This window comes from Hemibagrus wyckioides, linkage group LG10, assembly GCF_019097595.1.
Source record: "Hemibagrus wyckioides isolate EC202008001 linkage group LG10, SWU_Hwy_1.0, whole genome shotgun sequence".
In the NCBI taxonomy this organism is placed as follows: domain Eukaryota; kingdom Metazoa; phylum Chordata; class Actinopteri; order Siluriformes; family Bagridae; genus Hemibagrus; species Hemibagrus wyckioides.
The window spans coordinates 4,241,574-4,265,779 of NC_080719.1; the positions used below are offsets into that span (position 1 = coordinate 4,241,574).

Genomic DNA, 24,206 nt, shown 5'->3' on the forward strand with positions numbered 1-24,206 from the left:
CTGAAACTTGGACTCAAGAAACGAATCATAAACTTTGTAGACTTGATTCAGGAGTCATTAGATCTGCTGTGAGGGTTGAGTCATGAATCGTAAACTCTTTCAGCGAAGCTTGTGACGAGAAAAGGTCATGTCTCGACTCGGACTGTGATTGCAGAGCAAACGCACTAACAAGTCTGAAGTTTTGTAAATGGAGTTGATTCATGACCTAGCAGTTGATTTAGAGTTGCTAACTTTTGTAGAAAGAGTTGAGACATGAATTGTGAGCTTTGCAGTCTGGTAGCCAGTAACTCACCAGTATCATGGCATGATAGAAACAGATACTCGAGGGTTTGGCCTGTGGAGTCAAAGAGTCTGTAATTATCTGTCCAGCTGTCCATGTTTTAATGTAGTATTTTTCAAGTGTCTGTGTAAATTATTTTGAAAAAATGAGTGTTGTAGCGTAAAGCTAGCGTAGCGTGTGTGTATATGCGTGTACATGTATCTGTGTGTGTGTGTGTTTGTGTGTGGGTTGTGGGTGTATATGTATTTGTGTATACGTGTGTATATGTACGTGTGTGTGTGTGTATATATGTATCCTTGTGTGTTCATATGTTTATATGCCTGTGTGTAGGTCAATGTGCGTTTGCGTGTATATATACACACACTTCATGTCCAGCACGGCTCTATGACTGTAATCTCCTCAGCTTCCAGTATCTGCACAGTTCACCACACCCTGAGGTCATAAAACCATGCCGTGAAAGTTCTCTGAAAATCTTCCCCCCCGTCCGTTTGTAATCTCCATGCTGCAGCTGTGCCGTGTGCACTAAAGTGTAGCACTGCTGGTTGTGTCTCATGATCTCATCTCTGCATGCGATGGAAAAAAAACATGCGTGATGCGTGACCGCAGCGTGGACTGTTAAAGAAACACCCGAGAGTGGAACTCGGCTTGTGTATCTTTATTCAAATCGGTCCTTTTTTATCCTTTCCAGTCAAGGTAAAGCGGGATGAAAACATTCTGAACATCATGTATCGTGGTTAAAAACGCTGTGCGACTTTTCGTTCTTTCCTGTAATCAGATTTCTTTTCATGTAGCTTCATGGAGAATGAGATGTTTCACCTGGAGCGGTCACAGAAACCATCTCCTCATGAAAACACACGGAAAAGTGAAGATTTCTGGACCAGTAATGTACAACATGCTTAAAACTATCAAGAGATAACCAGATCTGTGCGTGCGCACACACACACACACACACACACACACACACACACTTAATCATGATTGATGACCGATGCACATTGTGTTTTCTCAAATCTTTCTAGAACGTTCCTGATGTTTACAGCCTGCAGCTGATCTCCTACTGGATCTGATCAGAAACATTTGTGTAGCAGTAATAATGGAACAGGATCATCCTAGACATGTATGCTGTCGATTCCAAAAGTATTGGCACCCTTTGAGAAATCGCATTACAATGATTTGAGTTCTCGGCTCCGGCTACTTTCTGAATTCTGTTTTTTTTGCTGACATCGATCATTTTTTAGATGAGAGAGCTTTATTAATCCCCAAGGAAATACTTTGGACTGCTTTAAGAGTACACGAGAAATTCAATTCAGATTTTTTTTGTGTAGCGCTTTTAACAATGGACGTTGTTTCAAAGGCCGCTTTACAGAACATAAGAAATATAGTGCAAAAGATGTTAGACAAAATCATCCCTAGTGAGCAAGTCTCAGGCGACTGTGGCAAGGAAAAAACTCCCTTAGATGGTACGAGGAAGAAACCTTGAGAGGAACCAGACTCAAAAGGGAACCTCATTCTCATTTAGGTGACACTGGAGAGTGCGATTATGAACAATAGGTACAGTCAGCTGTGTGATGGAGATACAGCATATGTAGAATGTTAGTGTGTGTATTAATTAGGAGGATGTTGTCCTCAAAGTCAACATGGGGTTGGCATCGTTGCTTTGAATACCTAAAATCCTCACGAAGCAGAAACCAACTGTAGCCGGTCCATCTCTGGATGCCTCAGGATCCTCTCAGGGTTGAAAATGAATCTGAATGAAATACAGTGGAACCTCGGCATATAAATTTAATCCTTTCTGGAGGCGAGTTCTTGCGGTGAAAATGTGTATTGTGAAACGAATTTTCCCATCAAAAATAATGTAAATGCAGATAATCCGTTCCAGCAGCCCAAAAATCTGACCAATATTCCCAAAAAGAAGCGTATGTAAACTATGGCTGCTTACAAAGAACTGACCCAAGCCAAGCATTCCATGTCAAGGCTCCTCACAGGAAGTCATGCCACCAAGCTTGGGCTAAAAATGGAACTGACCGCCCACACCACCAATCTGTCAACAGAAAAACACCTGAAAAATCACCTAGCTTTTGAACGCATACTGAAGGTAATGTTGGTATTGTGGGTGACTCTTTCTAAACAGCTTTCACAGAATGAAAACAACATCGTAAAATATGTAAACTCACTTCAGCTGGCTTCGCTTGGCTTTCCACTGACGCTAACAAGTTTTAAACGGCTCCTGCGACTTAGCCGATGCAAAGTTCTTTCGAAATTTCAATTCTTAAGGTGAAATTTGGTATGCTGAGGTTCCACTGTGTGCTCCATTTTTAGCAGGAAACCGAGAGATTGCACTTCATTTGCATTTTCCAAGCAGGATAACGGATAGACATGAATTCAGCTCCACACAGAAATAATTGCTGGACAGTCTCCGGCTTTGATCTGAGATTCAATCTGAATTAAAACATGCACAAAGATTAAAAAAATAGCCATTTTAGCCTTTACAAGAGGAGAGTTCTGTAACCTCCCGGTGGTCCAGCAGCAGAATCCTGCACACTCATTGCCGTGGCCTGGGTTCGATTCCCGGGCAGGGCAGAGAGCTAACCCAGCCACTAAAGAGTTAACTCTCAGTGCCGGTCCCAAGCATGGATTAAATGGGAGGGTTGCATCAGTTGTTCCCATCACTTCTGTGAGTATTAACAGAAATATCTCTGGAATATTGAACGTCAGGGAATAAACCCTACCACGATCCTCTCCTGACTCAGATCAGCGTGTGTGGCTGAGTGTGTTCTAAAAACTAGGGGTGCCAATACTTTTGGAGCTGATTCGGTCACCTCTCATTGTTCTCTTCAGCTGTATTGACACCAGTGTGAATAAGAGTCAGGTGTCCATGGATTTTATTTATTTATTTATTTTTTGTTCTTTCTCGTGTCTGGAAACGTGTTAACGTGACTCTTCCTCCTCAGCTGCATCTCATTCACGGAGATTGAAAAAGAAACCTTGTGTGTGAATGTCTCCATATATTTTGTTTAACCACCTCTTTCTTTATTTAGTTATCTGTTATTTATTACTTTTTTTTTTTTTCCTTTTCCCAAGACAGAAGAAGAGGTTCAACGGCATGGAGGAGCGGGAATAGTACGTCATGTTTGCATGTTCATGCTCATACGGGTTCTTCTAATCTAATCAGATCAATATAAAATTCTCCTGGGCTGCTCCTCATCTGCTAACTGGGTGAACTAACAATGCTTTTCTTCCTTCTGCAGGGTGTGTGTGTGTTTGGGTGGGTTGCACTGATGTCTGCTGCACATTCTCCAAGTGTTTGACCTTTTGATCTTTCCTAACATGCCACTGTTGCTTTGTTACTCTGTGTGTGTGTGTGTGTGTGTGGTGGCACTGGTATGTTGTAGAACTTTCCCTTATGGTCTGAATGTGATTTCTCCTGACTAATCTCGCACGTGTGTTTGAGTGTGAGTGACACGTAAGTGTGGGACCAGTTGTCCCTGTAAACAACCATTTTGACTTTCTGGGGGTACAAGAGCACATGTTTATGGGTTGGGGGTGGCTACAGGGGTGTGTGTATGTATGTATGCATGCAAGTGTGTGTGACCAATTGTCCCCATATACAACAGTTTTAACTTTCTGGGGGTACAAGTGTGTGTGTGTGTGTGTCGGTGGGGTGAGGTGTGTGTGTGTGTGTGTGTGTGTGTGTGTGGAACTAGTTATCCCCATGTACAACAGTTTTAACTTTCTGGGGATCCAAGTGTGTGTGTGTGTGTGTCGGTGGGGTGAGGTGTGTGTGTGTGTGTGTGTGTGTGTGTGGAACTAGTTATCCCCATATACAACAGTTTTAACTTTCTGGGGATCCAAGTGTGTGTGTGTGTGTGTGTGTGTGTGTGTGTGTGTGTGTGTGTGTGTGTGTGTGTGTGTGTGTGTGTGTGTGTGTGTCGGTGGGGTGAGGTGTCTGTGTGTGTGTATGTGTGTGTGTGTGTGTGTGTGTGTGTGTGTGGAACTAGTTATCCCCATATACAACAGTTTTAACTTTCTGGGGATCCAAGTGTGTGTGTCGGTGGGGTGAGGTGTGTGTGTGTGTGTGTGTGTGTGTGTGTATGTGTGGAACTAGTTATCCCCATATACAACAGTTTTAACTTTCTGGGGATCCAAGTGTGTGTGTGTGTGTGTCGGTGGGGTGTGGTGTGTGTGTGTGTGTGTGTGTGTGTGTGTGTGTGTAGATGTGGAACTAGTTATCCCCATATACAACAGTTTTAACTTTCTGGGGATCCAAGTGTGTGTGTGTGTGTGTCGGTGGGGTGTGGTGTGTGTGTGTGTGTGTGTGTGTGTGTGTGTGTGTAGATGTGGAACTAGTTATCCCCATATACAACAGTTTTAACTTTCTGGGGATCAAGTGTGTGTGTATGTGTGTGTTTGTGCCGCTCCTAACCTGTATCTCTCATCCTGCCTCTCTGACCTAAATGACCACAGTACAAGAAAGGAAAAGGGTAACTATGAGCCTGTGCGAAGGTAAACCTCTCCTTAAAGTTTTGGCACCCCCCTCCTCGTGTTACTTGTATTCCTAGCCAAATTATTTCCTGTAAATCTACACATAATGTCCTCCACTTGTGGTTCCTCTCCCTGTGAATGCTTAGTGAATAGACGTGACCTGCAGAAGCCCCGCCCACCCCACCGGAGCCATGTATAAGACGGTCTATTGTCCTGTCCAGGTTTAGCCCAAATCAAATTAGGAGGTCAGGAGAGGTTCTCTTCTCCTCAGTGAGGCATGCTGTCCTCGTGCTTTATTGGAGCATTCTGCTGGCGCAGACAGATGTTTCGGGTGACTGGCTCGTCCTACAGCTGCAGTTTAAATCAACACTGTCTTTATATAGAAAAGTATTAACTACGTTGTCCATAAGCTTTCATTAGTTGTATCTGGAGGGAAAGGGGAGAATGATCTAGAACCCGAGAGCAGGTCTTCCAATCAGAAAAGGTTTACGATTTTACTAGAACCTAAAAAGTAGTGAGCCCTGAGGAAGAGAGAAGGGTGTGTGTGTGTGTAAGTGTAAGAGTGTGTGTGTGTGAGGGACTGTTTTGTGTGTGTGAGTGAGTGTGTGTGTGTGAGCAAGAGGTAAAAGGAAAAAAGCAAGAATGTATACACTTGATGACCGAGATTGAATGTGTTTGTACTCGTATTTGCCGCAAGTTCCTAATGTTAAAGGCTGACCAGAGGGAAGAATCCGTGTGTGTGTGTGCGCAGGTGTGTGTGAATGTGTGTGTTTGTGTTTCCACTAAACACGCTGCAATCTGCCTGAAATGGTGACACTGGAGTCTGGTATGATCTCGGTCTGTAGAACACCGAGGAGTCTTGATGCAGTACAGTAAAGTCCGATAGGGCTATAAACCTTACTGATAACGTAAACGTATTGGTTTTAGTCACACGCGAGTTCCAACAGCAGCAGGGGAATAAGAACAACACTGAACAGACGTGGCGTAGACGTGACGTAGACGCTGAAGACATGGCCTGGGTCGTTACGTACCTAAAACCTTGTTCACTTCATCACTGATTATATTCCTGTTAGCAAAGCAAAAGCTACATGAAATCCTCCTGCTAGCTTGCTAACAAACTCGGACCAATGTAGTGCCAGGGAAAAAAAATAAATCTGTAGTTATGTGATTTCAGATCTTTGTGAATTTTGTATAAAACACATGGGGGGGAGGGGTTTGGCCAAAATAGTTTAATTTTTAGTGTTTAGGAGTCTATAACAATACAAAGTTAATACAATAAAATAATATAATAAATTATATAATAAAATTTAATATATATACAATAATATACAATATAAATTTATATAAAATAAATATACAATAAAATATAATATGGTATAATAAAATATATAATAATATTTTCCTCTGCTTGTATAAGAAGCCAGTTTAACTCTGTGGTCCATTTTTTATTTTTTTCTAAACTATGTCTAAAACCATTACACATAACAAAACGTGAAAGCGTATTTCTCCGTGTGAAAGTTTTCCCAGGGTCTGAAGGAAACCCGACGTCCACGCTTCAGTTCCTCAATATTTTCTTCTTTTCTCACTTAAAGACGTTTGACCCAGATCTGCACGAGCGGAGCTTCAGTCCTGCCTCCTCAGTCCCATTTCAGTGCTCTAGAATCACTTCATAAATAACCTTTAAATGTAAAAATAATAATCACATGCATCTGCTTCATTTGCTACCGAACATTCTTAACTTTTCACTCTTATTTTTTTCAGTGTGGCTTCAGCGCTGCATTCAGAAACCCCGGATCGTTACGAGCGCCTCACGTCCGTCTCCAGCTCCGTGGACTTCGAACAGCGAGACAACGTAAGGCACCTGTCACTCATTCTTCCTGTTGCCCCGCCCACTTGCTAGAAGTCTGGTTCCGGTGCTGGGTTTAGACTGGCTTTAATCTGGTCTCTGTTAAATTATGCATGATGAGAGAGAGGAGGCTTGGTTGCAGTCTCGGTGTGAGAGGGGGAGAGAGAGAGAGGGAGAGTTGAAAGAGAGGGCGAGAGAGCGAGAGCAAGGTAGAGTTGAGAGAGAGAGTTGAAGAGTGAGGATTGAAGAGCGACAGAGTGAGAGTTGGAGAGAGTGAGTAATGAAGAGAATGCAAGAGTTGGAGAGAGAAAGAGCTAGTTAGAGAGAGAGAGTTGGAGAGGGAAAGAGAGTGAGAAATGAAGAGAGGGAGAGAGAGTTGGAGAAAGTTGGAGAGAGAAAGTGAAAACTGAAGAGAAAGAGAGAGCGAGAGTTTAAGTGAAACAGATGGCAAGAACGAGAGTGTTGAAGAGAGGAAGTTGGAGAGAGACTTGAGAGAGAAAGTGAGAACTGAGGAGAAATGAGTTAGAAATGAAGAGAGAGAGCTAGAGAGAGCATGAGAGTTGAAGAGGGAGAGCAAGATAGCAAGAAATAAAGATGGAAAGCAAGAGTTGGAGAGTGAGTTAAAGAGAAAGTGAGGGAAAGCAAGTTGGATGGAGAGAGAGTCGGGGAGAGAGAGCGAGAGAGAGAGTAGGAGAGTGAGCGTAGTTCAATAAAAAGCGAAAGGCTAATCAGAAACGATTCTTGAGTATCTTGAGGAAAATCTGAATTGACGCTTTAATTTGACATTCTAAACTCGAGATGATAAATTCAGTGGGTTGATGGCCACGTGAGCGAGACGCTTCATATCAACCATAGCGGAGAGATTCTGAAGCAATAAACCGTCCACTGAAGCGTTCACTGGACACAGTTTCAGAGATCTGTAATCATCCAGTCTGTAAACTGCAGTACGCGTAAAGTGTAATGAATCCACACACATTGCGTTTGTGGTGGCTTTTTATACTGTTAGAAAATAATCAGACACAGTAACGTTCCGGTCATCAACTGGTCAGTGTCTCGTGTTCTGCTGTTCACTGGAGAATTTCTGCTTCCCTTTTTTATGTTGTGTAGTTTCTGTTGTACACAAAAGCATGAAGAAACTGACACCCTTGACCCTTGACCTCTATCTGCATGATAATGTCTGTTATGCTGCAGTGACTGTGAGGCAGGACTACATTAAACTGGCCAAGTTCTCGTACGTGTAATATGACGTTTTTTTTGCATTTCTTAAATTTGCTAACAGCACGTAAGATTAATGTCAGGCAATTCTGTTAATGATCCTGGACACTTGAAATGACCAGACAGTGAACAATCACCTGAGTAGCCTGTGTGGATAGAAATGGACGAATCCTTCTGATGTTCTATAGAAGAATCTGACATGAGCGTGTGACATTAACATGGGAGGAAAAGGACAGTTGATTGTCCATGGATACCCCTAAGGTCGCGAGCAGTGGCGGAAGGAGATCAGGGAGCTTTTCAGAGATCTCTAGAGATCCTGGGCTGGGGATGAATTGCCTGGGATGACCAGCAGTTCAATTTTGCTGGGATTGAGTTTCAGCTAATGAGCCATCTTCCACGATGATATGTCCGCCAGACATGCTGAGATCTGACCAGAAGCCGAGGGAATGAGTAGATAACTTGGGTGTCATTGGCATAGCACTGGTAAGAGAACCCATGATAGGATATAACTTTGCCAAGAGAATCAGTATAGAGGGAGAGGACTAAGTACTGAGCCTTGTGGGACACCAGTGGAGAGTCTGCGTGGAGTAGATGCCTTCCATGTTACCTGATACGAGTGACCATCCAGGTAGGAAGCAAACCATTCCCATGCTGTTTCACAAATTCCTAGACTCCTGAGGGTGGACAAGAGAGTCTTGTGGTATATGGTGTCAAATGCTGCAGAAAGGTCAAGGGGGATAAGGACCGATGACCGCTTGGCTGATCTAGCAGCATGTAGTTTCTCAGTGACTACTGAAAAGGCAGTCTCTGTGGAATGTGCTGCTTTGAAGCCAGACTGGTTGGGATCATGGAGGTTATTATGCAGGAGATAGTCAGACGGCTGATTATAAACAATGTGTATCGAGAATTTTTGAAAGAAACGAGAGAAGTGATACTGGTCTGTAGTTGCTGATGTGGAAGGGATCCAGAGCAGGATTCTTCAGTATGGGGATAACCCCTGCTGTCTTAAAGGCAGTTGGTACATGGCCAGATGTTATGGATCCAATGATGACTGTAGTGATGAAGGGCAGGAGTTCAAGCAAGATGATCTGGAACATGGTGGAAGGGACTGGATCCAGTGGGCAGGTGGTAGGATTGCAGAGACTGGATGATTTGCAAAACCTTGTCTGCTGCTACGGTTGAGAGATGTCTGAATAAGGGAGTAGAGGAGTCCTGACTGTGTAATGTAGATGAAGTTGGAGCAGAAGTGAAGGTCTTCTCAATCTTCTCGCAGCAAAAAGTGCCGAAGTCTTCGGCGGTCAGGGAGAATGGAGCAGGTGGAGCCGTAGGGGTGGGTAGTGAGGAGAAAATGTTGTGGAGCTTTCGAGGATCTTCTGCAGAAGCTTTGAGTCTGTCTGTATTTTTTCTGTCTGTAATTTTTTTTTTTTTTAAAACAAACAACGTCTCTTTTTGTCTCAATATTTCTGTTTGTCTCTCTTTCTCTGAGACTCTTTGTCTGTCTGTCTCTTTATCTGTCTTTCTGTCTTTTTGTGTGTATGTCTCTCTATCTCTCCCTCTCTGTGTCCCTCTCTATATGTGTCTCTCTCTCTCTCTCTCTCTCTCCGCCATCCATTGATTCCTTCACAGACGACTGATCCCACTCGATACACACTCTATAGAGGTTTATATAACCTCTCGTTTATCTAGGACCCGTTGTCCTTCCTTCTCCTTCAGCACTGTGCATAAACCATGTCACTGATGATCCTGCACTTTTCGCATTGCTGATGAGTCAAAAAAAGAAAAAAGTGGTGGGTGAAAGCGAAAGAGGCTTCCTCAACGGGGGGAAAAAAAAAGAGTGAGGAAGCACATTCGGTCCCTTCACCGCCAGCTGAAAGTGCTGAGTAATAGTGGCACAGATTGTGGAGGTTCTTGCGGAGAGCACAGTGACGCTTCTCTCCAGTGAGACTGGCACACTTCCAGTTTCCTCTAATCCCGGTCCTGCTGCTGGGATTTACGCAGTCGGGGCGGGTCACGCCTCCGCGTCATGCATCCGCACGGGTTAATTATGAGGCTTCGTTCTCAACCTCGTACACTGATGATGATGATTGTTGTTGTTATTTTTATTGTTATTATTACTATTATTATTGTTATAATAAAATTTATAATATAAATTTGGATAATAACAATTACTATTATAAATAATTACTATTGTTTTTGTTGATGATATTGTAGAAAATAATTACAATAATAATTGCATAAATTATTTCTAATAATTATATAAATAATAAGTAATAAATAAATGTATAATATAAATTTATATAATAGCAATTACTCATTCTGGTTGTTGTAAATAATTTTATAAATAATTGTAATAAGTACAACAATAATAAAAATAATAAAATAATTTTGTGTGTGTATATACATGTAACGTGTATATATAATTGCATACATAATTATTTTTATAACAATATTAATTATTAAAGTTATAATAATAGCTGTTGTAAATAATGTAATAAAAATAATTATAATAATTACATACATAATTTTTATAATGAATTAGTAGTATTAGTATTCTAAAATTTATAATATGCATTTATATAATAACAGTTACTGTTATTAATAATTTATTATTATTATTACATAAATATCAGCTAGTTGCATCACACAGCTTTAATTTGCATAATTATATAATTACTAGCACATAAGTGGCGTTTCCTGACCTCGTTTCAATTGTTACAATGTTTGCATAATGAACAATTTGTCTCCCCATGGTCCTAATTCACGCCTGTTTCTGCTCTTCCCACAGGGTTTCTGCTCCTGGCTGACTGCCATCTTTCGAATAAAGTAAGTGTCTCTTTAATTAGGCCGAGCGTGCTGTTAGTGACCGGTCCAGCATGATGGCCGCTTGTCTTTTCATTCAGCCGTCTGTCTTTAATTATCCAGCGTTTTTTTAATGCACAGTATTCTCTTTTAGAACGCTTTCAGGGTTTAATTGACGTTCTGCCATCTTTAGCAGAAAAAAATATATTTTAGAAAGCCATTAGCACAGACGCTAGCGTTAGGGGGGAAAAAAAGGTAGTTTGTCAGATTAAAATCGAAGCTTGGCCATCAGCATTAATCACGGCTATGTATTAAAGGATTATAAAGGAGTGCAAAAGTTTGAATGTGTGCATATATATATATATTCCAAAGATTAAGACGTACAGAGAAATAGAAATGAGTGCAAAAGTTTGTGCTCCCTCCATAATAATGAAGCAATTTCAACTAATGGTCAGACACTGCACTGACCTCTGCAGTAAGTTCACTGGTGGAATTCCGTTCAGCGTGACTTAATTTCATCAACTAATAGAGTTACGCAGCAGGAAGAGTGTGTGCTGGTTATTATAAGAGAGTGATTTAACTGTGTGTCTGTCTGTCTGTCTGTCTGTGTGTGTCTGTCTGTCTGTGCCCATGTGTGTCTTTGCATCCATGTGTGTCTGTGCGCGTCTGTACATGTCTTTGTGTCTGTGCACGTTTGTGTGTCTTTGCATCTGTGTGCATCCTTGTCTGTGCGTGTCTCTTTGTGTTTGTGTGTCTTTGCATCTCATTATCTTTGTGTGTGTGCAGGGACGAGGAGATCCGAGAGAAGTGTGGCGAGGATGCCGTGCACTACCTCTCCTTCCAGCGGCACATCATCGGTCTGCTGGTGGTGGTGGGCGTGCTGTCGGTGGGCATCGTCCTGCCTGTTAACTTCTCCGGAGACCTGCTGGGTGAGTAGAGCACTGCTGAGAGGAGACACGCTTCCTGAAGAGAGAACAGGGTGCAAGTGAACATGAGCAGATCTTCCATGTTGATTAGGTTGAATCACGGCGTGAATGCGAGTGAAACCGTATGTCCAATCAAAGATATTTCAAAGTCAGGATATTTCTCCGAGATCTTTAAGTCTAATCACACAAGCGCTCCTCCTAATTTCCTGTCGCACAAATCGGAAAAATGCAGAAAAGTAAATCCTATTTTTATTTTAAAATAATAAGAATAACTGGTGAGTTGGCTCATGCTAACTAAGCCAAGCTTTCTGAAGAAAATCTGACTAACCCCATCCACTGCTGTGATTATTTTAGCTTGTATTATAATTTTAACTGGTTTATTTTAACCTGCAATTTTTTTTGTAAAGATCTGTTATTTCATCTTTAAAAAAAAAATTGAAAGAAAATACTTTCTTTCATAAAAATTACTGGATTACTGGGGGGGGGGCGACATGTTTATATTTAGACAGTTCATTTGTCTTGTTTTTGTTGCTGCAATAATCATCTCTGTTAAGAGCAGGAAGGAGCTTAGACCGTATTCTTGAATCTTCCGGAGAATTCTGGAGGATCGTGTGTCTCAGAAGAGATCGAATTCGCTCAGCAGGATTCCTCTTCCATTTCAGTAAAAATAAAAAACCCTGTCACTGAACCAGTTTTGGCAGTGGAGTAAATGCGCTGCCTCAGCCGCAAACCTCTAACTGCTAACGAGCTGGCGTTAGCGCTCTTCCTCGCCTCGTCTGTGTCCTCGTTTAATTCCCCTGTCCTCTACTTCAGCTAGCTGTAGATTATCATGCGCCGGAGCTTAACCTCTGCAGTAATGGGATTGTACTTGGTGGTGAGTGGGGTAATTGGGAGCCGGGTCGAAGGTGTGGGGAGAGGGAGAGAGAGACAGGGAGAGAGACAGACACAGACACTTTTTTTTTTTCAGAGATGTAGGACGGAAATGACCATAGAGACGAAGAAATGAAGGAAGATGATAGGTTATTTTGGGCAGTTCTGTATTATTCTGAAGTGTTTGTGAAACATCACTCGTACAGCTATGATTTATTTTTTCCTTCTGAAAATCAGACCTATATATATTTAATAAGTGCTTTCTTATTCTTTTCTCTCTTTTTTTTTTTTTTTTTCCTTCTCCCAACTCACAGCCCAGAAACCGGTCATCAATATTCATAAAACACAAGACACCCAGTGTTAACAGGGGGGAAAAAAGAAAATAAATTATAAATTATCATAATTAAACAGTATGTTAAAGAACAGTATGCTTTGAACATGCACTATTTCTGGAGACTCAAGCTCTTGAGATTTATTTATTTATTTATTATTTTTTGAAACACGTTTTTGTTTTTTTTATAATTTGGTTAAAAAAAAAGAAGAATGATTTAAAATTAAAAACATAAATTAAATACATAACATTGGTTAAATTTCCTCTTCGATTCTTATTTAACGTTTCTATCCGAAAATATGCAATAAATAAATCAATACAATGAAATAAAGAAATAAATTAAATAAAGAAATAAAAAAAAAATACAGAAAATGGGGGGGGGACTTTTTATTAAAAAAATAATTAAAAATAAATACATTTAAAGTTATTTTATTTTTTAATTGAATGATTCAAAATTAAATTCATAAATAAAATACATCACATTGGTTAAAGTTCCTCTTCGATTCTTATTTAACCTTTCTATACTTTAGATAGTTATATGGATAGATACATGGAAGATGGATACGTAGGTAGGTAGTTAGATGGATGGATGGACGGATGGATGGATAGTTAGAAAGGAGGGGGGGGGTGAAGACTTTCTTGGCACCCAACACTTGCATGCATCAAACTTGAAATCAGTGCATTCTTATTAAAATGATAAATTTTAATGTTTTTTTTTTTATTATAATTTTCCATTTTTTATTTCATTCTTAAATCATGTGTATTTTTGATTGGAAGCATAATGATGGCTGGTGTATATCTGTGTATTGTGTTATGTGGCTGAACGTGTGTCACGTTTCCGCACTAGAACACACAGAATGCTGCTGGCCGGATTATCCTCTAATCTAATATCACTACACGTCTCTTCCCTGCTGCGCTCTCGGGGACGTGTTCAGAGTCGCCGACTTTAAGTTCAGACTTTATTACGTTTACTCGGGAGAAATTTCCTCATATTCAGACGTAAAGTGCTCACGGTACTCGAATCGGTTTTCCTCAGCTCCTTATTCAAATCAGCTGTGTGTGTTTCTCGCCTCTGAGGTCTCCGATCACGTCTAAAGCGCCAGCTTCAAACAAAAGCACTCGCCTTTATGACAGAAAGAATTCTGGGTAGAAAACGGAGACTTGAACAGGCAGGGTTACTGTCAGATTTAATACAAAGAAAAGAAATAAATATTAATACAGTAGTGTATAAATAAGCAAGACTATTTTGCCATAGATACAGAGAGAGATAGAAATAAATACACAGAGAGAGGGGAGAGATGGATGGATAGAGAAAGATGAATGGATAGACAGTTGGAGATATGGATGGAGAGAGAGATGGATGTTGAAATAGTTGGATGCAGAGATTGATGGGTGGATTGTGAGAGAGGGAGAGTGATGGACAGATGGAGACATGCATAGATGGATGGATCAAGAGATATAGTAGCTAGGCAGATGTGCAGAAAGAGATGGAGGGATGGAGGGATAGATGGGGAGATGGATGGATAAATGCATAGATGGATGGATGGATGGATGTAAGGATGGGGAAGCGGGATGAATGGATAGACAGATGGAGAGCGAGATGGATGGATGGAGATATGGAGAGATGCATGGATGGATGGTTGGATGAATGGCGATATGGAGAGATGGTATGGAGATTTTTTCTTTTTTTGTGATCTAATATGACTTTTTCTTTGTCGTCTCTTATCAGAAAACAACGCCTACAGCTTCGGCCGCACCACCATCGCAAACTTGAATTCGGGGTGAGTGCACGCACACACACACACACACACACACACACACACACACTTTTTAATATGTCTGACAAAACCTTATAGTTGGAACAAAAAGGGACAAAGTATGTAGATATGAATTTATCCACGGACCATGTGGAGTGAGTTTGTCTTTTTCACATGGATTTCGTCTCTTCTTTCGTCTGCAGGAACAACCTGCTGTGGCTTCACACGTCTTTCGCCTTCCTGTATCTCCTTCTCACCGTCTACAGCATGAGACGCCACACCTCGAAGATGCACTACAAGGAGGACGACCTGGTGAAAAATGCTTTCGTTTTTAAAAACAATTACTGTTGTTTTAATAAACAATTAATGAGATCAGTGCAAGTGCTAATAAAATTAAATAAAGAAATTTTTAAAAAATAGAATCATAAAAAAATAGAATCATAAAAAAATAGAATCATTAAAAATAAATAAATCTAAAAAAAATATTTTAGTTTTTAATTGAATGATTCAAAATTAAATACATGAATTAAATTTCATAAATCGGTTAAAATGCCTCTTCAATTCTTATTTAACCTTTCTATACTTTTGTATTTTTGAGTAAAATATAGGATGGATGGATGGATGGATGGATAGATAGAGGGAGGATGGATAGATGGATAGGTAGAGGGATAGATGGATGGATGAAAATGGATAGATGGGTAGATATATGGAAATGATGGATGGATGGAAATGTGGAAATAATGGATGGATATATGGAAATAATGGATGGATAGATGCATGGATAGATGGATGGGTGGCTGGATGGATGGACGGACAGGTGGATAGATAGATAGATAGATAGATAGATAGATAGATAGATAGATAGATAGATAGATAGATAGATAGATAGATAGATAGATAGATAGATAGATAGATAGATAGATAGATAGATAGAAGGAAATGATGGATGGATGGATAGATGGATAGATGGAAATGATGGATGGATAGATGCATGGATAGATGGATGGGTGGCTGGATGGATGGACGGACAGGTGGATAGATAGATAGATATAGATATAGATAGATAGATAGATAGATATAGATATAGATATAGATATAGATATAGATAGATAGATAGATAGAAGGAAATGATGGATGGATGGATAGATAGATAGATAGAAGGAAATGATGGATGGATGGATAGATAGATATAAGGAAATGATGGATGGATGGATAGATAGATATAAGGAAATGATGGATGGATGGATAGATAGATATAAGGAAATGATGGATGGATGGATGGATGGATAGATATAAGGGAAGAATGGATTGGGTGGATAGACATATACATGGGTGGATAGATACATGGATGGCTACATGGATGGATATATGAAGGGGGTGAGGACTTTCTTTTATTTTGAAAATCAAACAATAAGATCAGCGCAAGTGATTTTGGGTTACTTTTGAACTCTTCCTGTAGGATTTTGTTATAGAAATAAAGTAGTAATATAAGATTAAAATGTGATTTAAATACAGTGTGGACTATGTGTACATTTCTCTCAGGGATCTGTCCTGAATGGTTTATTTTCACCCCACAGACTGCTACATACAGAATCTGTCTCTCTGTATAAATATGGATGAAGTCTGTCTATAGCACTGACCTACATTCCTCTCTGAGCGTCTCCCATCTCACGGGAGAAAACTGCTGTGTGGAGATGCTGAAAGTGCTGATGCTTTATTTCTGTCTCTCTCTGTCTCCAGGTGAAACGCACTTTATTTATCAATGGCATCTCGAAGTACGCCGAGGAGATCCAGATCAAACAGCACTTTGAGTACGATTTCAGTCGCATTTCTATTTTCTATACCCGCGTTATTTTTAATTAGGGTCACAGGGATCTGCTGGAGCCTATCCCAGCACACACTGGGCAAAAGGCAGGGGTACACCCTGGACAGGTCACCAGTCCATCACAGGGCCACACATATAGACAGACAACCACTCACACTCACTCCTATGGGCAATTTAGAATTACCAATCAACCTAATGTACGTGTTTTTGGAAACCGGAGTACCCGGAGTAAACCCATGCAGGCACGGGGAGAACAAATTTTTTCTGACCGCTCTTAATGTTTTTTTAGGGAATAGTCCTGATTTCTAACCTGACAGAAGGGCAAAACTTTAAACCACACTGTGGTCATTTTAGTGATTCATGGTGGGAGAATTTAAAGAATTTAGTCGAGTCGTGTGATGACGTGAGGTCTCGCTTTTGCAGGCAAGCCTATGAGAACTGTGTGGTGCTGGAAGCGCGCATCTGCTACAACGTGGCCAAACTCATGGCCCTCAACGCCGAGAGGTACACACTCCTTTATTTTTTCAATTTTATTTTTGCTTTGAAATATAACACGTCACACTGAACAAGACAACGGACGAAAATACATAAGACGAGGAGCGTGGAGAAAAAAGTTCTAAGGTGATGCAGAGTAGCAGAAGAACTGTGTGGTTGTTAAACACAAGATACTAGTTTTCTTCCTAAAGCACTAAAACTAATCCTAGCATTATCTGAAACAGAAGGCCTTGATGAACCCTGAGGCCAAGTCCTAAGCCAGGAGAAGGGATCTCTAGCCAAGGGCTTATTGATTTTTGTGTGTGTGTGTGTGTGTGTGAGAGAGTGTTGGGGCCGAGAGAAAGTGTGAGAGTGTGTGTGTGTGAGAGTATTCATGTAAGAGAAAGTGTGTGTGTGTGTATGAACATGGGTGCATGTGTATATGAGAAAGTGTGTGTGTGTGCATGTGAGAGTGTGTATAAGTGCAGGTGTATGTGAGAGAAAGTGTGTGTGAGTGCATGGATGGGTGATCTAAATGAACTGCTCCTGCTGATGCGTTAATTCTGGCTTATTGATAATCCATGAGAACAGCAATGCAGCTCTCTGACAGCCTTTATTTAAACTGTGTGTGTCTGTGGGTGTGTGTGTGTGTCTGTGGGTGCAGGAAGAAGACTGAGCGTAGTAAGAAGTTCTTCACTGATCTGCAGGCAAAGGAACACATGCCCACCATGATCAACCCCAAACCCTGTGGCCACTTGTGCTGTTGTATCATTAAAGGCTGTGAAGAGGTGAAGAGTGTGCTCACACACACACACACACTGTAACATCCCCACATGTTCACTGCATACACACTAATGGCTTTGTAACACACTGCATACACACTAATGGCATTGTAACACTACATACACAATTTTTTATATATTGCATACACACTAATGACATTGTAGCACATTGCATACACACTAATGCCATTATAACACATTAATGGCATTGTAACACATTAATGGCATAGTAACACACTGCATACACACTAATGCCATTATAACACATTAATGGCATTGTAACACATTAATGGCACTGTAACACACTGCATACACTAATGGCACTGTAACACACTGCATACACACTATTGGCACTGTAACACACTGCATACACACTAATGGCACTGTAACACTGCATACACATTAATGGCATTGTAACACATTAATGGCATTGTACCACACTGCATACACACTAATGGCACTGTACCACACTGCATACACACTAATGGCACTGTAACACACTGCATACACACTAATGGCACTGTAACACACTGCATACACACTAATGGCACTGTACCACACTGCATACACACTAATGGCACTGTAACACACTGCATACACACTAATGGCACTGTAACACTGCATACACATTAATGCCATTGTAACACACTGCATACATACTAATGGCACTGTAACACACTGCATACACATTAATGGCACTGTAACACACTGCATACACACTAATGGCACTGTAACACACTGCATACACACTAATGGCACTGTAACACACTGCATACACACTAATGGCACTGTAACACACTGCATACACACTAATGGCACTGTACCACACTGCATACACACTAATGGCACTGTACCACACTGCATACACACTAATGGCACTGTAACACACTGCATACACACTAATGGCACTGTAACACACTGCATACACACTAATGGCACTGTACCACACTGCATACACACTAATGGCACTGTACCACACTGCATACACACTAATGGCACTGTAACACACTGCATACACACTAATGGCACTGTAACACACTGCATACACATTAATGCCATTGTAACACACTGCATACATACTAATGGCACTGTAACACATTAATGGCATTGTACCACACTGCATACACACTAATGGCACTGTAACACACTGCATACACACTAATGGCACTGTAACACACTGCATACACACTAATGGCACTGTAACACACTGCATACACACTAATGGCACTGTAACACACTGCATACACACTAATGGCACTGTAACACACTAATGGCACTGTAACACACTGCATACACACTAATGGCACTGTAACACACTGCATACACACTAATGGCACTGTAACACACTGCATACACACTAATGGCATTGTAACACACTAATGGCACTGTAACACACTGCATACACACTAATGGCACTGTAACACACTGCATACACTAATGGCACTGTAACACACTGCATACACACTAATGGCACTGTAACACACTGCATACACTAATGGCACTGTAACACTGCATACACTAATGGCACTGTAACACACTGCATACACACTAATGGCACTGTAACACTGCATACACATTAATGGCATTGTAACACATTAATGGCACTGTAACACACTGCATACACACTATTGGCACTGTAACACACTGCATACACACTATTGGCACTGTAACACACTGCATACACTAATGGCACTGTAACACTGCATACACACTAATGGCACTGTAACACACTGCATACTCGGTAATACCTTTAACACTACATAAACAATTTTTATATATTGCATGCACACTAATGGTGTTAAAACACACAGCATACACACTATTAGCATTATAGCACGAATACACTAACACTGTTATAACACTACATACACACTAACAACCTTGTAATACACTCCATATACACTAACATTGCAAGCTGCATGCATACTGACTATTTCAACACACTGCATACACACTGATAATATTTGGACACACTTCGTACACACGAACAATACAAGAACACATCAGATCCACTACCAGCCCTGCAACAAACGCACAACAAGCACATGCACACTTCAACCAGATAATGCTGTAACTGCTTTGTACAGTAACTGACTACAGATTGCTCTCGATGCGTGTCTTACAGGAGGAAGCAGTCAGCTACTACACCAAGCTGGAAGCCAAACTCAAAGAGGAGTACAGGAAGGAGAAGGAGAAGGTCAACACCAAACCCCTGGGCATGGCTTTTGTCACCTTCCAAAATGAGGCCATGACTGCCATGTGAGTGACTCTACCATGAGTCAGTGGTGTTTTTCCAGTGTCCAGCGAATGGCCCAGGGCTTTTTTTTTTTTTTTTTTTATCTTATTATTATTATTATGTGTCCAGTGATTTAATGACCTCTCGGCTAGAGCTGTGTCTGTCTCACCCCCGTGAAATGTCTCTCTCTGTAGAATCCTGAAGGACTTTAATGCGTGCCAGTGTCAGGGCTGCATGTGTCATCAGGAGCCACGGTCCTCTCAGTTCAGCGAGAGTCTTCACGTCTATAACTGGAGCGTGACTTACGCTCCTGACCCCCAGAATGTGCGCTGGTGAGCCCTGTAGCCACTTCACACACACTTGATATACTGCATTGAGTTTCAGAGGCAGTGCTGGGACCCCTAAGGGTCCATCTGTTGTTGTTGTTGTTGTTGTTGTTGTTGTTGTTGTTGTTGTTGTTGTTGATGAAATAAATGATTCTTATTGAAGTGTATTTTCTTTCATATATCTTTATTATATATATTTTGTATATCACTATATATAGTGTATATATCCCCAGTCCTCCCACCACCGCTGTTTCGCAGTGTTTGAGTGTTTTTTTCTCGATTTCTACAGGGAACATTTGTCTCTGGGAGGAGTTTCGTGGTGGATCCGCTGCTTAATCATTAACTGCATCCTATTTCTACTGCTCTTCTTCCTCACAACCCCGGCCATCATCATTTCCACCATGGATAAGTTTAACGTTACCAAGCCAGTGGAGTATCTCAATGTAAGCCTCTACCTAAGTGTGTGTGTGGCTGGATGCACGTGTGTGTTTGTTGGGGGGTGGAGTTGTGTGTTTTAGATGTGTGTTTGTGTGGTAGGGGTGTGTGTAGTAGGTATGTGTTTGTGTGTGTGGCATTTGTGTGGTTGGTGTGTGTTTGTGTATGTTTGAGGTAGATGTGTTTGTGTGGGGTATGTGGTAGGTGTGTGTTTGTGTGGTACATGTGAGTGTGGTGTGTGTGTGGATATATTTGTGTGTGTTTGTATGTTTATGTATAGATGTGTACCTGTGTGTTTGTGTTTATGTATTTCATTTTATTTTATGAACAAATTTCTGATTATTTATGATATTGTCCTCAGTACAAAAACACATCTTGGCACTTAAATGTTTCTTGAATATGGACAAATTTATGAAATATTCCTTGCAACGATGTTATTATGAATCAAATGTAAGATTAGTCAGCCTGTTTAACACTTATTAATTTTTTTTCTAATTTCTAGAAATAAATGCTTTTTAAAAGGCTTAATTTTAAAAGGTTTTCTACCAACATAATAATAATAATAATAATAATTTATTATTATTATTATTATTATTATTATTATAATTATTATAATATAATTTATTATTATTATTTTTTTTATCATCTTGAAATTATTAGTACAAATGTCTAGAAATAGGCTTAATAAAGATTTATTTTGTAATATTCCAAAAGAAAATATTCAAACAGAATATGGTATAATATATCAAGACATAATATACAGTTATATAATATAATGTAATATAATTATTTAATTGCAGTTTGGTCACTTCCTTCACTTAGGTGTTAGTGACCGGCGACATGCTACCCAACATGTGGTCCAGCATCCAGATAGTCAGAAAGTACTTAAAGTGGCCGAGATTGGTCAAACACCAGCTGTGATGTGAACTGTCCACTCATCAACTTGTCATAAATGTCTGAACTGTACTTAACTATGACTTTCAGATTTAAAAAAATAAAATTTAGTGGATGCCCAGCATGGTGTCCGAATGACCAAATAGAAATGAAAGCATTCAGGGCATGACTGCGCTGCTCAGCCGTCCTGTATAGCGAGTGTAGACAGAGTTAATCGTTGATCCTGAAATGTTGACAGGAGCTTGCTAAATATAGTTTTCCGTTCTATTTATCTAAATATATATTTGTCATATTCTTAGCTCGCCTTACATAAGACAGCGGTTGGCAGGAACAGGAGAGCTGGAGGTGGAATCGGATGCCTCAGTATTTGAAGCAGTGATTCATTTTGAACATTAACTATCACTCTTCTGTCTGTCTTTTTTTTTTTTTTTTTTCTTTCATTCAGAATCCCATCATCACCCAGTTTTTCCCCACTCTCCTGCTGTGGGCTTTCTCTGCTCTCCTGCCCACTATCGTCTACTACTCGGCTTTTTTCGAGGCACACTGGACCCGGTATGCAGACTTCTCACACTCCATGTTTTGCAAGCGATTGATGGAGAGGTGTAAATTTTGTAAATTACAAAATTACAAAATTACACACGTGTGTGTGTGTGTGTGTGTGTGTGTGTGTGTGTGTCTGTGCAAAAGATTTTTCTATGGCAGTGACTGCTGCCTTCAAACTCTATAATTGTAATTTATAATTAGATAATGGTTAGAAATATTTTATTGTAGGTTATTGTCGTTTAGGCTGCGCCATAGAGAATTTGTTCGTTATTTACATGATATCGTGGTCTCAGTTAATCAGACAAACATCTGTTTCAGATTCCTCTTCCTATGGTGTCTTCTGCAGCCGATGGAACCATCTAGTAAAAAAAAACTTGTGAAATTTGGCACAGTGATTGGGGAGAGTCTAAGGAAAAATCTGGAGAAATTTGGACTGAGCACCGACGATGCTCTATCGCTTCTCCTCTTACAGATTTTGTCCAATCATCATCAAATTTGGCAGACGTCATGTACTTTACTAATTTCATGCTTACAATTGATTCGTTTTATGATGGCTTATTTCAAGAACTAAATTATAATTTAAAAAAACAAGACTTAATTGCCAATAGAATAAGGTTATTTTAGATATTTTTGTAGTGAAATGTCTAGAAATATCGTTTGTATTTGTGTTAACTTAATCGTATAACAAGAACTATTCACTATTTTGGATAGTTTTGCTAGTGAAGATGGAAATCTTTGCACTGTACTGAATTACAGCTGGATTCTGACTCTATATACTCTATATATACACACACAGTGACAAGAGTCTGCCAAATGCCAGAAATGTAAATGTAAGAGTCACGACAGCATTGCATAAGTTCAGCATTTCCTTCAGCAGTATGTGTCACAAGACTCCAGAGCTGCATGGTCAGATTTCAGCATCAGGTTTTTAGTGTCCACTGAATGTGGTAGACATTCACTACATGTTGTAGACATTGTGTAGGAATAATGTACAGTGTCTGTGTACTGGAAAGAAAGTTACCTATAAAGATTGTCAAACTGGAGATCATAATACATTAAAGAGAATTTTGCCCGAGATGTTTAAAATAAAAGAGGAAAACAGTAATAATGGAAATAATCAGTAAATATAAGTAGTAAGAGAAATGCCAGTACTATGAAGTAATGAATTACTTTGAGATAACAAAGCAATATTATGTTAAGGTTACAAAACACAATGATTTTGTGTTTTTACTAATTACAAATTATTTCTACTTTGTTTTATAGGAATATTTGAACTTGTACTCTGAAGTAATGAATTACAGTTACTTTGAGGATCTCTTTGGGAGTGACACGGTTGGACAGGATCAGGAACGAGTACATCAGATGGACAGCTTATTTTGGAGGGAGTTAGGGAGGTCAGATTAAGATGGTTTGGACATGTTCAGAGGAGGGAGAGTGAGTATATTGGTAGGAGAATGTTGGACATGGAGCTGCCAGGCAAGAGGAAAAGAGGAAGGCCAAAGAGGAGGTATATGGATGGAATAAATGAGGATATGAAGCTAGTGGGTGTAAGTGTTGAGGATGCAGAAGATAGGGATAGGTGGAGAGAGATGATTCACTGTGGAGACCCCCGAAGGGAAAAGCTGAAAGAAGACGACTTTGAGCTAACTAAGTTGCAGTCGCTATGAGAGAAAGCAAAAAGTACAATTAATTAAAGTACAGTTACTTTTTAGGAATGGAGTCGCATTTATGTTACAGAAACTAAATTTAGACATTTCTACTTTAATATGAAAAGTTTTGAACCTGTACTTCAACTTTTAACCTGATTTTATATTTAAATACCCCTTTACTTGAGACAGTTCAGCACACTTAAAGTTTTAATGCTGAAGATACTAAAAACTTCCTGCTTTGTATGCTCATGTGTTTTATTGTAGATCTGGAGAAAACCGGACCACCATGCACAAGTGCTACACGTTTCTCATCTTCATGGTCCTTCTGCTGCCATCTCTGGGCCTCAGCAGGTAAAGTGTTAGCTTTCTGATGAAGACAGAAATGCAGAAACTTCACAAACCGAAGATTAAAAAATGATCGCTGGGATCTGCGAATCCACTTGTATATGCAAACTGCTCGAGCTGATGATTGGAATTAAATGATATAAATAGTTATTGTATCAGTAATGTAGAATTGAATCCAAACCTGGTTCATG

The 24,206-nt window shown here is 40.1% G+C and overlaps 1 protein-coding gene across 3 annotated transcripts in view; it reads left to right on the forward strand.

The window, feature by feature from the left end:
* Window positions 1-24,206, forward strand: part of LOC131360289 (CSC1-like protein 2) — a 64,423-nt gene that overhangs the window by 25,508 nt on the left and 14,709 nt on the right. For 2 of the 3 annotated variants that reach the window (XM_058400551.1, XM_058400550.1), the window contains exons 4-17: window positions 3,362-3,400; window positions 6,524-6,614; window positions 10,609-10,646; window positions 11,409-11,551; window positions 14,479-14,530; window positions 14,710-14,818; window positions 16,247-16,317; window positions 16,755-16,835; window positions 17,470-17,593; window positions 19,713-19,846; window positions 20,018-20,155; window positions 20,439-20,592; window positions 21,924-22,030; window positions 23,935-24,021. In XM_058400551.1, the coding sequence (XP_058256534.1) occupies window positions 3,362-3,400; window positions 6,524-6,614; window positions 10,609-10,646; window positions 11,409-11,551; window positions 14,479-14,530; window positions 14,710-14,818; window positions 16,247-16,317; window positions 16,755-16,835; window positions 17,470-17,593; window positions 19,713-19,846; window positions 20,018-20,155; window positions 20,439-20,592; window positions 21,924-22,030; window positions 23,935-24,021 (1,368 nt within the window). The remainder of the gene's footprint in view (window positions 1-3,361; window positions 3,401-6,523; window positions 6,615-10,608; window positions 10,647-11,408; window positions 11,552-14,478; window positions 14,531-14,709; window positions 14,819-16,246; window positions 16,318-16,754; window positions 16,836-17,469; window positions 17,594-19,712; window positions 19,847-20,017; window positions 20,156-20,438; window positions 20,593-21,923; window positions 22,031-23,934; window positions 24,022-24,206) is intronic. The other variant, XM_058400552.1, reaches the window with a different exon arrangement.